At 39.3% G+C, this 14977-nt stretch overlaps 1 protein-coding gene across 2 annotated transcripts in view; it reads left to right on the top strand.

The window, feature by feature from the left end:
* BNC2 (basonuclin zinc finger protein 2) overlaps positions 1–14977 on the top strand; it is a 496569-nt gene that overhangs the window by 99202 nt on the left and 382390 nt on the right. For both annotated transcript variants that reach the window (XM_069962069.1, XM_069962073.1), the window contains exon 2: positions 10096–10302. In XM_069962069.1, coding sequence (XP_069818170.1) covers positions 10096–10302 — 207 coding nt within the window. The remainder of the gene's footprint in view (positions 1–10095; positions 10303–14977) is intronic.

Consider the following 14977-nt stretch of genomic DNA (forward strand, 5'->3'; position numbering starts at 1 on the left):
AAGTCGTATATGCGCAATCAAGGTACCGATGGAAAGAACACATCATGGCGCAAAAAATGACACCTCACACAGCCCCATAGACCAAAGGATAAAAGCGCTATAAGCCTGGGAATAGAGCGATTTTAAGTGACATATATTTGTTGACAATGGTTTGAATTTTTTACAGGCCATCAGATAAAATATAAGTTATACATGTTACATCATTGTAATCGTAACGACTTGAGGAACATACATAACAAGTCCGTTTTACCCCAGGGCGAATGGCGTAAAAACACATTTCCCCCAAATAAACAAAATTTTTTTTTCAATTTCACCACACATTGAATTTTTTTCTGGTTTCACAGTGTACATTATGAAAAAATTCATCCTGTCATTGCAAAGTACAATTAGTGATGCAAAAAATAAGGGCTCATGTGGGTTTCTAGGTGGAAAAATGCAAGTGCTATGGCCTTTTAAGCACGAGGAGGAAAAAACGAAAACGCAAAAATCGAAATTGGCTCTGTTTTTAAGGGTTTAAGGGCATTTTATAGATGTAGATAAACATGGCATTAAACAATTGCTTGCCAGAAATAAAATTAAATACAGTATCACAGGCAGCCTAATCCCAGAACTGATGACACTTGTTGTCAGATTTAATATGTCATAAAGGATACAGAGTTTACATGACGGGAATGCAAATGTGTTGTACAACTGGTTACAATATTATGTAATAGAATCACAAGTGGTGGATTACAGTAAGTAGAGACCTGTGTTTGATGGCCTCCTAATACTAAAATAATGGGATTTGTTATAAAAAAAAATACGGATTTTTATATTTACACTTCTAAATCTTTCCTTGACTTTATTGTATCCCAAGCTGTTTGCTATAGTTTCATGTCTCCTTATAAGAAGTATTACTGTTTAAATTCTTTCGATAGGGTTAATATCCAGAAGGTGGGTCTTCTGTATTCTACAATGATGTACCTGTAAGACAGCAGTATTAAAATGATACATAAAATGTAAAGATTTCACATGTACTTGTCTGAATTACTACACTGGACTTTAATTTGTATAGATGACATCATATGGTAATTTGATGTTGCATAGTGTATTAACTGTAAAGAAACTTTGGTCCTTATCAATTGGATATCATAGAAGGCTTAGTGACTTAGCCCTGCAGAAATACAGTTCATGGTTTCAAAATTTGCACATGTTGAATGGAGTTTATTTATCCAACATACATGTGGATGTTACCTGCGTTCAGTACTTGTAGGAAAGAAGAAGATGTAAACATTAAGCATAGATGGATTTTCCTATGGGCAATCCTGAGACACCACAGAGCTGTGGGCAGGAGAGGTCAGTAAAGGCTGCTTCTGATATGTCTTATTCTGACGCTTCTATTAATCTCGAATGATAGAGATTGGGAGAGGAAGGGTTAGAAACTGCAGCTGCCTGCAACCCTTTCACCCTGTCTTCTTTTTACTGTATTATTACTGATATTTGGTGACTGAGGACATACTGTATATGAACAGACATGCTGCTGTCAGATAAGCATGCTGCTCTCCCCATAAACTGTATATTTCAGAACAAATTTTAAACAGTTTCAAGTATTTTTAACTACTGACCAATGTAAAAAAAAATTAATGATATTCAAATGCAAAATGTATTTTGTATAAATATTTTGCAGTGAAGATAAGTAATACTGTATAAAGTTCTACTATTCTGCTCTGGTACATTCAACATGAAAGCCATGCAACTGGATGTCTCATGGCTTCAATGCCTCTCTGCACTGTTCTGAATCTTCAGTAAGATGCTTGTAAAAAGAAAAACAAAAAAACAGGGTGCAAGTCTTTTACATTATTTCTAATACAGTTGTCCAATAAGAAACATGTTTACCTTAAAGGAAAAGTCTGTAGAAAATACAATTTTTCCAGGAGGCAGGTGCAGAGAGAAACATAAACAAGCTGTACTTACCACTCTGGGACTCCCACCGGGCTCCTGGATCTCCTTCTGTAGGGAAATCATGATTCGGCTGATGGATTGCTGCTCAGCTAGTCAGTAACAGGGACCCAACACCGCTGCAGTCACTGATTGGCTGAAAGGGCAATCTATCAGCTGGGTTGAGTATTTTCCCCCTAGTTATAATTTTGTCAAAACTCGGAAGGAAGTAAGTTCATATGGTGGTACCATAGTCTGTGATGTGGCATTGCGGAATCATTGGGAGAGGTAAGTAGCACCTGTTTATCATGTTCCACCCTACCCCTGCCTCCTGGGAAATTATGATTTTCGATAGAGTTCTCCCATAAGCAGTTGTGCAACAAGCAACAACACAGTAGAATGCCAGTAGACTCTAATGGTGTGTTTACACAAGCAGATTTATCTGATTATTGAAGCCAAATCTAACCTGCTGATAGCTCCCTAGTGGGCATGGGGAGCTGAGGATGAAGATAAGTGTCTTACCTTTATCCTCAGCACTGTTCCCATGCTGCTTTTTCTGAAATCCTTGGTTCGCTAAGGCCATGAGGAGCACTGAGGCGTGGCTACTGCCGCACTCTCCATTGTGTGAGCTGTCATGGTTGCGAGGCCGCTATTCAATGAATAGCGGCCACACAAAAGTGTGGATGCAATTTTACTGATGGAAATTCCGCTGTGTGCACAAATGAGCGGAAAGCCTATTATACACAATAGAAAATAGAAATGTACATATTAATTAATATTAATATTAATTTCGAGCAGATTTCTCTGTGTGCACATACCCTTACACAGGAAAATATTGGCTACATAAATAAGCTTCTTTCATTTAGTCTGATCAGGGAATTAGGCAATATAATGCCAACAACAATGAAAGTGAATGGCCATAGGAATAATCTTTGTTCGAGTGACAGTTGGTTACTGGTAATAAGGGTATCTGAATGAACCTTTTAACAAGTGCCAATGCATTTCTACATAGTTAAGTAGTGTTGGTGTTATTATTATTATTATTATTATTATTATTATTAGTAGTAGTAGTAGTAGTAGTATTATCATCATCATCATCATCATCATCATTATTAGGCAGCTGTCTACCTGTTTAAAAGGAACCTTAGCTATAAAGAATTCCTTAAACATATTTATCTCAGAGGGTATCTATGTCCCAATGTATGTTCAAAAATTGCTTAAAACAAAAGGCAAAACCATAGTATCGCAGGAAGTATATCTGCTACCTATGGCAATTCTCATGAAGAGCTAAAAGGGTTTGTGAATATTCATACATGTAGAAATTTCTCTTTTTATATTATTTAATGTATTATTACATAATATTATTACCACAATACACATTCAAGGAACATTTTTAAATTAAGAATGCCTTGAGTTTTCTAAAGAATCAATTTATGCTATGGGGCATATTTTATATGCTCTAAAGCCAAAGGCAAAAAATCTTATTGACAGCAGGTTGACTTTATAATGGCTTCAAGAGGATTTAAAATCTGTCCCATATATAGAGAAAAAATTGATCTTTGGCTGCTTTGGTATAACTTTCATTTTGTATGAACTATCACAACCTTCTATGATATTTTCATTGTATAATTTTGCTCTGGAGTATTTCAGAAGATAAAGTGGCAATAAAAACTGGACAAATTTCACATTCTTTCATTTATAAATATACATGTCCTTTAGCCTAATGTTACGAGAGGAACCTATTAACTATGTACATCAGTATACAAAATTTGCAAACTTTGATACAAGTCACACTTAAAGTTGTCTGGTGGTCTGGTGTTACAAAACGTTTACACAACTCGGTACATATATTGGCAATAGCTTCCCAACCTCAATGGCCTGGTTGCGGCTGCCAGAGGCGGTCACAAAGCCAAAAATATACAAGAAGGCTGGTTTACACATATTTGTAATTCTCAATTGCTTTACCTGGAGTTGCGTAACTGATGTAGCACCCTGCCCCTTCCTGTAAGGTAGAAGAAACATCCGTAGGAGAGGAAGGACGTGCAAAGGCTTGAGAGCATCCTGTAAGCTTCCTGATCTGCTCTCAGCATCTTTGGGAGGAATTTATCAAAACACCTGCTCATCTGAGGGGCAGACAAGGGGGCACGGCAAGATGTAAATCATGGTAGAAATCTGTCTGCTCCGTATCAGGTGTAGACTTTGGCGCCTCTTGTGCGCCAGAGCCAGGGCCACCGGATTTACTAAGAGAGTCAATCCAGGGTGGGGCATGGGGCTGGCATACAGGTACACCAGTCTTGATAAATCCCCCCCCCCTTGTATATGAATGAGATTAGTGGATGATCTTCTATGCTTAGCCTTTCTATGTGTGTGCCACCTGGTGATGTTAGTACTGGTTTATGACAGGTCAGCCGGAGCTGTTAGTGTTGTGACGCCAGTGCTAGTCCAGCACACATGTGTGATGTCGATACCTGTTTGTTGTATGGCTGGCTGTGTTCCCTAAATGATCGGTAACCTGCCAGGTTGTTGCGGGTCCCTTGGGCTCTTGTCACTGCAGTCCTGAGTGGCAACTGACCCACCCAGGCTGTCGGTACCACCACCCAAATAAAAGGGGAAAAATAACCCACGGTGTGCGGTTGTGAGTATAAGTGCAGGTTTATTACAGCTTTACTGTAAGGATTTTCAATATAACTGTACATGTTTACAGAAAGTAATCTTGACACACTGGAGTGTTTGATCCTTGTGCTTGGAGGAGGTGCTTGAGAGAAACAAGAGAGATAGTGGTAGCAGTGCTTGTAGAGTAGAAATTAGAGCAGAGGAGTGGAGTTTGCCAGAGAAGCCCTAACCCAGTGTAGCTATGTTCTCAGAATCTTTTGTAAATATCTCCTCAATAGTCAAATGTTACTTGTACTTGTGTTTAGACTGTGTCTAACCACGTTCTGCCCCCTGGTATTGAAAAACCTATCCCAGTAGGGTAGTACAAGCCCCAGCCGTGGTTATCTGGGTGTAGCTAGGTGTCCTAAGTCTCCCAGTTACCTGCACTGCGGATAGGATACGTGGGCCTTCTGTACTGGCTGCTTTGTTTTATCGAGACTGGTCCCTTACTTGTTCAGGATCCTACTATGCTCTTTGTAGACATGTTTCTGGCATGGGTAAGGTTGTTCCTTGGTTACTACTCTCCCTTGAGTGTGCTTAGCAATGCATTGTAGATATAGCGGTAGTACTATAGTACTAAGAACTGTTTAAATCTAGCTGCATCTGTTCACTTCAGTGACTAGACTCAACAGACTGTCCCACTTCCTCCCACACGGAGCTAACTAACTCCTACAGGGGTGAGTGTGTGTAGAAAGTCAGGACAGGTTGAGGGAAAGAGAGCACCTCCTATTGGTCAGCATGAAACACATGGTACAACAAACATTAACCCATGACCTTCCTAAGCTGCGCATATAACATACAAATATATAAAACACTGACTCCTAATGGTGAAACTCTAGAATACCTCATTCACCACTTAACCTGAGAGAAAGCTTTTGACAGGTGCAAATAACAATTATAGTGGGACATCACATCTAGACATCTAAAGACTAACAGCTTTAGGGACTGCAGAGGTAGTATATGCATCTGTGTTATGGTGTCTATGGAGCCCAAAGACCCTCTACCACAAAAGAAACCAGTATTATAAAGAGCACATGGTCAATGAGGGCCTTTCAGAGATTTTGCACTAGGGCCCAGAACCTGAAACTACAGTATGTCTCTGCCTAATGTATAAACTCTCTTGTCTAATGTGATATAACTAATATGAAATTCTGCAAAATGATACGTTTTAAAATCCCTCTGTCTGTATGTTATTATTCCGAATAAATTTTATGAAATAAAAAATGTGATTACCGATTACTAAGGAAATGTTTTATTTTACACTTGTTCTTCCCTAACAAGGAGAGACTGACGTGGCAGCCATTGTGCTGTTATGCCACATGTGTGGGAGGAAATTAATCTTTCAGCAACCCAAGCACCCTAACCAAGGACAACATCTACCAAAACAGTTCATTAAAATCAGCAACTTGTAAAATAATAGTTAGCGTTAGTATATTGCCATTGTTAAGCCTTATAAATGCGTTCTGCTTAAGTTAGTAAGTACAATGGCTGAAATAATTTATTAGGCTTGAGTCCAATTTTAAATACAAGCTCTTTTTTTCAGACAGGTCAAAGTTCTGCAGGCTTTATTTAACTCTTAATGATATATTGTAGCAATGTTCAAATCAACTGGTGTCAACTGGTGTGCTTCTATTTACAAATTTTCAGCCTTCCAGTACTTATCAACTGCTGTATGTATTATTTCCAGTTTGACATGGTGCCCTCTGCTGCCACCTCTGTCTGTGACAGGATGATAGGAACTGTCCAGAGCGGTAGCAAATCTCCATAGAAAACCTCTACTGCCTTGGACAGTTCCTGTCACGGACAGAAAAAAAAGTGCTAAAATTTGGACAATATCAGATAATTGTAGATTACCTTAATAAAATCCTCAAATCAGTATTTTCAAAATATTATTGCCACTACAGGTATCCATACACTGCCAAGATTTGTCAGCCAAAATCTATTTGTCCTGATGTTTCCTAAAAATGTGTAGTTTACTCATATAGGGACGGCTTCTCAATCCATGCATAGCTGCGTTGTAGAGCAGGGTGCATGTCACTGTGCCTTCTCCACTGCGTCTGTGCTCCTGGCTTGAGTGCAGTGTACAGCTATCAAAGAGGCACAAATTATGAAAATTATAATGATCTGCATTTTTAGTAATGTCAGAGCCTCATCAGCAACCTCAGCTGTTATTGCCATAGTATGGCATCATGGCTCTCATCATTAAGTTGTGATTCCAGTAATGTGTATGTGACCCCTGGGTCTGAAGCAGTCACATTTAGCCACAAATAAATACTGGTAGCTGACCTGAGCTTCTTTGCTTGATTTTATACAATGTAGGCTTTATTAAAATTTTTTAAAAAGATTGATAGCTCCTTAAAAACCCTTGACGACCTATGGCATATATGTATTTATGGAGTTCAGAGGGGGTCATGTTGCCACCCCGCTCTGAACCGCTGTGCTCCCATCGCACTCCCGTGGCAGTTAGTGGGCATGGTCTGATCACTGTGTCTGCTAATTAGCCATTTAAATACAGCTGTCAAAGCTGACAGCTGCATTTAAATGGCTGTTTTCCCTCATCTGTGGTGGTCTAGTGGCGGGACCGCCTCCCTGAGATTTTAGAGGAGTAGTCATTGCTTCTTGCTGGGCCGGGGCTCTGCGCCTTAACAGCGCTGACCCTGGCTCGGCGATCTATTGTTCTAGGCTGCAGCAAACCAGAGCAATAGTCACCGATGTCATTGATCTATGCAGTAGATATGAACTGGATAAATCTCAATAAGAGATTAATGTAGTTATAATAGAAGTCCCCCAGAGGGACCTTTAGTGTGTAAAAAAAAAAAAGTTTTTTTTGTTAATAAAAAAAACTTCTTCCCTAATAAAAGTTTGAATCACCCCCTTTTCCTATTTTATAAATAAAAATAAATAAATCAACATGTTTGGTAATTACTCGTGCATAAGCAACTAACTAGTAAATTATTGCATTCCTGATCATGCACGGTAAACGGTGTCAGCACAAAAAAATATCAGAATGCAAAATTGCAGATTTTTAGTCACATCAAATCCAGAAAAATTGTACCAAAAAGCAATGAAAAAGTCGCATATACGCAAGTACAGTATAGAAAGTACAGATCATGGTGCAAAAAATGACACCTCACACAGCCCCATAGATCAAAGGATAAAAGCATTATAAGAATGGGAATAGAGCAATTTTAAGAACATTTCATTTTTTTTTTAAAAGTTAGAATTTTTTAAAAGCTGTCAAATAAAATGAAAGTTATATCAGTTACATATCATTGTAATTGTACTGACCAAAGGGCAAACGGCTTAAATACGAAATCCCCCAGAAAAAAGGCGATTTATTTAAATTTTACCATGCAAATAATTTTTTCCCGGTTTCGTAGCATATTTTATGCAAAACTTAAGTCTGTCATTGCAAAGTACAATTGGTGTCGCAAAAAGGGCTCATGTGGGTCTGTAGCTAAAAAACTAGAAAAACGAGAGCACAAAAACAAAATTTGGCCTGGTCTTCAAAGGGTTAAAAAGAAGTAAAAATACCAAATACAGTGCATAGCCAGAATCAAGAATCAAGCTCTTTATTTATTTTGCCTGCAGTCCGCATTGTACCTGATTAGCTCTGCTTGGTATGCCTATTAATTCTTTCTGGATGAACATTATTAGCAGCCATCATTATCAGCAGATTGCCGTCTTTTAGCGCTAAAATGACAACTGTCCAGAAAAATGGCCGTCATTTTCCTGTTGTGGGAACATAGCCTAAAGGTTGTACTTGCACTTGAGGTATACAAATTTAAATAGCAATATAAGTTTATGTTCATACAACTCTTTTTTGGCCATTTTACAGCCTTTATTTTTTAAATGGCAGTCATTTTGGGACAAAAATATGGCAGCAATGTGCAAATTACAGCTGTAATTTGCATAATGATGCCATAGTTTTTTCTCAAAATGACGGCCATCCAAAAATGCAGCTAAAATACGGCCAAAAAAAGATGTTGTGTGAACATAGTCTAAGGGTAATGTAGTTCTATGATTAGTTTGCAAAGATGTTGGCTATATAGTTAGTTTACCTCTCCTACATTAAAGTCTCTGTAACATGTGTTGACTAGGCAGTAGTAGATTAGAATAGGTCCGTTTTGGGTGGAAGGCCGTGGCCCTGAGCCCCTAGGGGGGTCCATGGGTGCCCAAACAGATATATACTTTAGTGGTGTATAGTCTCCCCGCAGTGAGTACAGTTCTGCCAAGATTTGCGGAAAAAAAAATATTTTGGGGTCCAGTGTCTATTTAGGGGTCTGGTTGAGGTTTGTAATAATGTTGAGAATTGAATTGTGAGGGAGTGAGTAGTACAATATTTTATACTTTAACCCCTAGATAACACCTATCTTGTGCCATAGAATAACATTACACTGGGGCTCATGATGGAGATGGAACAGGAAGCCCCCACCCCCCACCTCCTAATTCACAGATACAAGCAGCAGGGAGCAGAGACAATGGTGCCTCTGTTAAGGTATTTAGGCACCTAATTCAAAATGGAAAATCAAAAGTGAGTACAATGCTTCCTGATATTCTATCCTGTACTAGGAACACTATAGTTAGAGGGGTGGGGGGCCAAAGCTTGGTGAACAGCCCAGGGCCTATGGTAAAGTTAATCCACCCCTGTGACTAGGTAGGTTATTCCACCCATTTCAAAAATATACTAATACGTCTGTTGGCTTAGTGTGCTATACAAATGACACCTGTTTAATTAAAAAAAATGCATGTTGTTCTGCAGGGTATTTATAATGACAAAAAATATGTGCACACTCAGTGCTTTTGTTATTACATTTGATGTGCAAACAGACCTTGTTGTAGGTCATAACTTGTGAAACATTGCCTTTTTTATGTATAATACATTCTTTTTTGGTATTCTTTTTTATCTTGACGTAGTCTATTGTTTTTGTTGTTTAGCAGAGTACACATCAAAATAAAAACCACTGTCAAACAAGAAGTACAAACTTTGCACTCGGTAGTAACCCATTCAATTTACACTTCTAAAAAACTGTAATTATTCCTTTTATTCCACTATATTCCTATTATATATTTGGAACTCTTTGTAATAGCTGACATTATATAGTTAATATTTAAGTTAATTATTTGCCTATTTGGTATATTGCTGAGTATCTTTTTTATTGATTTAAAATTAGGCATCAAAGTTTTCTTACACGATGTCCACACCTAATTTTTAAGCAATTTTTTTTAGCCTATATGCCCATAAAACAGCAATTTTAGAGCTCCAAAAATGTGCACAAATCTGTCTTTTTAACTGTTGAATTCTATTGAATCAAATAATATAATGGCTGTTTGTTCATACATACAGTGTATTATTATACAGCCATCATTTTTGACGCTGTTAGATGATGGACATGGTGAGTAACTAAACATCATCATTATTTAAAATCACTTTCTCAAGCACTGGCAATTTTTCCCTAGCTAACTTGGACAATCCCTTTAAGCAAATGTTCATCTAGATAACTTAAAATTGCTTGTTCTCAACAGGATTGCAATGGGGACTGTCCCCCAAAAATGAACCGTACAAAGATCAGCAGTGAAGACGCACCTACTTCTCAAGAAAGTCATGGCTTACCAGCTGCAGCTCCAACCTGGGATGTACAATGGCCATCCAGTACAATGATTGATGACATTACACCCTCCTACTGGTCTGGAGCCTGGCAAGCAGACCCGAAAGTAAAATCAGGAAAATCTGTAAGTATTACTATCATTGTCTTAAGTGCATATGCACTGCCATTAATACATGCTCTGAAGGCACTATGATGTACTGGATGTGACATCCTTTACCTTTCAATTATAGTTGCTAAGTAATGTGGTTAGTAATGACTTCAGAAGATCATTGTAGGGTTAACAAATGGCTAATTTGCCTAGCTCTTTTCTTTTTATGTGCTCACATAAGAAACAGCTGACTTATGGTTATAATGCTTGAATAATGGGTGTATGTATTGGTTGCAGATTGTTGAGCTTAAATCATTGTGGATAATTTATGTAAAGTAGTCAATATAACTGTATACCATAATAAACACAGTGGTAACAATACTATGCCATGATTAGAAAGTAATTACCCCTTACATAAACAATACAGTTAAGGCCCCAATACATTTTATAATCATGTCAATGGCAGGGTCGCTGATCATCCGGGCAGCCCATAGCATACCATAGCCCAACGCTCCTGTTCAACGGAGCGACGGCAGCAGATCGCTGCTATATCAGTCGCTTGTTTTTCAACATGTTGAACGATGTCGGCTGATCATTGCACTCTATTCCACGGGACGATTATCATCCGTAGCGGCCGAATACGGACGATAATTGTTACGTGGAATAGGGCCTTAAGGGTCATCCGGGCATACCCCCCCCCCCCCCCGCTTGCTGTCTGTAATAGCACAGGCAGTGATGGGGGGAGCGAGGAGGGTGGGTCAGGCCCCTCTCTGTGTTCACTGAACATGTCTTTCATGCTTCCTCAGATAAATTGACTCAAGCAATAGATCGAAGGAATAAAAAATTCTTATGTCCTTGGCTCCTGAGGACACAGATAAAACGTTGGACACCCTATGTGGCCCTCTTATCTCTGCTAGGGCCCAGCTTGTTTAGGTGAAGCCTTTCCATCAGGTCTATTATACACCTGCATTTTTGGTGCGATAGTTACATACAAGTATATTGAAACTGCTGGAAAAGAGATATTTGGCAGAGAAAATGTTTACCAGGCACTACATAAATGACAGCCTGCAACACTTTGAAATATCAAGCTGCTGGGAACAGAAAAGTACACAAACAGACTTAACCAGACTTTTCATTTATTCTTTCCTATGTATTAATAGGCAGCTTTGAACAACCCTTATCCACACACTCTTCTATTAGACAAGAGAGTTTTTTGGTTGTGACGCCACTCAGTAGGTCATACATGAGATACACTGCTACCAGTGGCTCTCAGTCAGGTTACACTGGTGAAAACATGAAAGAACATTTACATACTACTTTTATTTTATTGAAAAACTACCATTAGCTATGTTTTTCAATACAAGGGGAGGAAGTGAAGTACTGCTGCACAATTTTACTGCTGCAAAAATCTGGTTAATAAAGGAGTTTACATGAAACCACGCCGCAACTGAGCGGAAAAAAAGGTGCAGCCGTAAATTACTAAAAAATAGTACAAATGTGTTGTGACAAGAACACCAAGTTGGCCAAAATAATGGCACACAGAGAATGATAAATGTGCCCAATAGTGTGTATATAGTATAATATACTGTAGAGATATGTATACTATAGCTATGTATATACCAGCCAGACCAAAGCTTTTAGAGCAGAGTGGTTTTTGGTAAGCTAGTCAATGAGCTATCAACAATAGGATATAAAGAGCAGCATATCAGGAGAAGGAGAAAAGTTTGGTAAATGTATTTGCACAAAAGGTAATACTTGATAAGCCATACAAGTTTACCCATATCAGTTGAGATGGTAATAGCCCTTTTTGCTGCTGCTACATATAGCAGTTTGTGTGGAAAACTGCCACTACAATTTTTCATTCCGCTGTTTTTGATTTGTATTTGCTAAAGTTAAAGGGGTTATCGAACGTTAAAAAAACATGGCCACTTTCTTTCACGGACAGCAACACTCTTGTCTCTAGTTCAGGTGCGGTTTGCACACTTTTGTGTACGCTAACAAAATGACAACCGTCCTAAATAATGGACGACAAACGACCAAAAATAGATGGTGTATAGTAGATGGTGAATCCTATAATGCATGCATAGGAAATTTCAGTACTGACAATGTTAAGAAAATCTTCTGTGCAGCTGTCAGATCTAACACTGCTTGCTTAAGGAATTCATTGTGTGTGACCAGAAGGCTATGTTTCCCATTATTTTCAACAGTTTCCAAATACTTTGACTTTCTCAATATGTCATACACACTCATGTTCAAAGGGGGCAAAACCATCAAGATCCTCATTACTTCTTTGATGCTGACTGACTAGACGGACAACTACATAATCCAGGATACTACAGGAACTCTTATTTGTTTTTGTGGGACTTATTAAGTAAATCATTACAAGTCTACAAACTATTAGGATATGAATTTAATAAAACTCCCATACAGTAGCTTCTGCTCCTCTTGTGCCAATGTTATACTCAATGGAGTACTAAATCTAGTACAGTGATTCCTGACTTGTGGCTCTCCAGCTGTTACAACACTACAAATGTCAGCATGTCTGGACAGTGTTTTTTTGCCAGGACATTGGGAATTGTAGTTTTGCAACACTACAAGTTGGAGAACACTAACCTAGTATATGGAAAAATTAAAAGCTACCTAGAATATCTTAAATTCTTTGAGAGTATGTGTCAAAATCATAGTTTGCACACCCAGGCCCATATTTTCCATTAGGCATAAGAAGCACATACCCTGTGAAGAAGGTAGCACACTGCTTAAGGTCAGAAGTAGTATATATTTTGTGGTTCAGGGAAGAAAAAGAGCGCTGCACCTCACACCTATGGCTGATACTAGTGCCCCTAGGCTAAATAAAAAACACATCAGAATTTTGTGTATGAATTGATCAAGCCATACTGCCCCATGTACCTCGTGCCGGTATCTGATACACATGGGTCCCTACACTAAGTCCACACCGTGCCAGTCAGTGGCCACCAACCCCGCAGGCGCGCACAGTCAGGGAACGGGGGCCATGGGACGGCCCTGCGACCCCCATGCCACAGGACCAGACCCAAAAACACCACACCAGAACCCGGCCAGCACTGCCGGCGGAGAAGGTCGCCCCCAAACAGCACAAGTCTGGATGAGGTGGCAGTGTGGCTTGATCAATTCACATACAGAATTCTGATGTTTTTTATGCAGCCGAGAGGTACTAGTATCAGCCATAGGTGTGAGGTGCAGCACTCTTTTTCTTCCCTGAACCGTATTTTGTTTCTCTCTTTTCTCCGTGTTTTGCACTCCTCCTGGTGAGACCCACATGACCGCAATTAGCAGGAGACACCTGAGTGCTCATGGTTTTAATCCCTCCTGTCTGTCCCATTCTATCTTTGATAGCGATGGTGAGTGCAATACACTATCCAGACTTGTGCTGTTTGGGGGCAGCTTCCTCCACCGGTGATGCTGGCTGGGTTTTGGGTCTGGTCCTGTGGCATGGGGGTTGCAGGGCCGTTCCATGGCCTCCCTTCCCTGACTGTGCACGCCTGCGGGGGTGGTGGTCGCTGACTGGCACAGTGTGGACTTAGTGTAGGGACCCATGTGTATCAGAAACCTGCACGCGGTACATGGGGCAGTGTGGCTTGATCAATTCACATACAGAATTCTGATGTTTTTTATGCAGCTGAGAGGTACTAGTATCAGCCATAGGTGTGAGGTGCAGCACTCTTTTTCTTCCCTGAACAGTATATATTTTGTGCATGTTTTGAGTTGGTTCTGTAGTCTCCATTAAATGTCTATATACAGTACATTGGGGTAAAGTTATCGAGCAAAAAAGTTGTATTTGTTGGTGTAAAATGGCCAGATGCGATTTAATTTATTCGCAAATGGACGTTTTGCGAATAAAATATTTGCATCTGGCCATTTTACCCCACCTTCGTCAGTGCGGCAGGGAGGGTGTGTGGAGGGGGCGGGACAGGGGGAGTGGACTCTGGGTCCACTGCATTTATCATTTTTCGCGACGAAAAATGATACTGAAACCTACAACAGCTCTGCGTTGGCAAAGGTTTCACAATTTTCACATGGAGAGGCTCTGTGAAATCGGGATTTATGTTGAGGCAATGCGCCTTTACATAAATCCCCTGGGCTTCGGAGCTGCGGAGACATTTTTATGCCCAGCGTACAAAACGCTGAACTTAATAAATGCCCCCCATTGTGTACATTCTTTCGCTGAGCCCTTATTTTTTTTGCGCCACTAATTGTACTTTGCAACAACAGGCTGAATTTTTGCATAAAGGACACTGCGAAACCAGAAAAAAATTAAATGTGTGGTGAAATTGAAAAAAAAACAACGCATTTTTTTCATTTTTATTTTAATTTTTTTTGTTTTTACGCCATTCTCCCTGGGGTAAAACTGTCTTGTTATGTACATTCCTCAAGTCTGTACAAGTACATCGATATGTAACTTGTATTACTTTTATTTGATGGCTTTTAAAAAATTAAAACCTTTTTTTTAAAAAATATATGTTCCTTAAAATCGCTCTGTCATTTTTTGCGCTATGATCTGTACTTTCTATCGGTACCTTGATTGCGCATATGCGACTTTTTAATCGCTTTTAATTACAATTTTTCTGGATTTGATGTGACCAAAAATGCGTAATTTTGCAAATAGTTTTGCCCTTACGCCGTTTACCGTGCGAGATTAGGAATGTGATATATTAATAGTTCGGGCGATTACACA

The sequence above is a fragment of the Dendropsophus ebraccatus genome, chromosome 3 (assembly GCF_027789765.1).
Source record: "Dendropsophus ebraccatus isolate aDenEbr1 chromosome 3, aDenEbr1.pat, whole genome shotgun sequence".
NCBI classification, from domain to species: domain Eukaryota; kingdom Metazoa; phylum Chordata; class Amphibia; order Anura; family Hylidae; genus Dendropsophus; species Dendropsophus ebraccatus.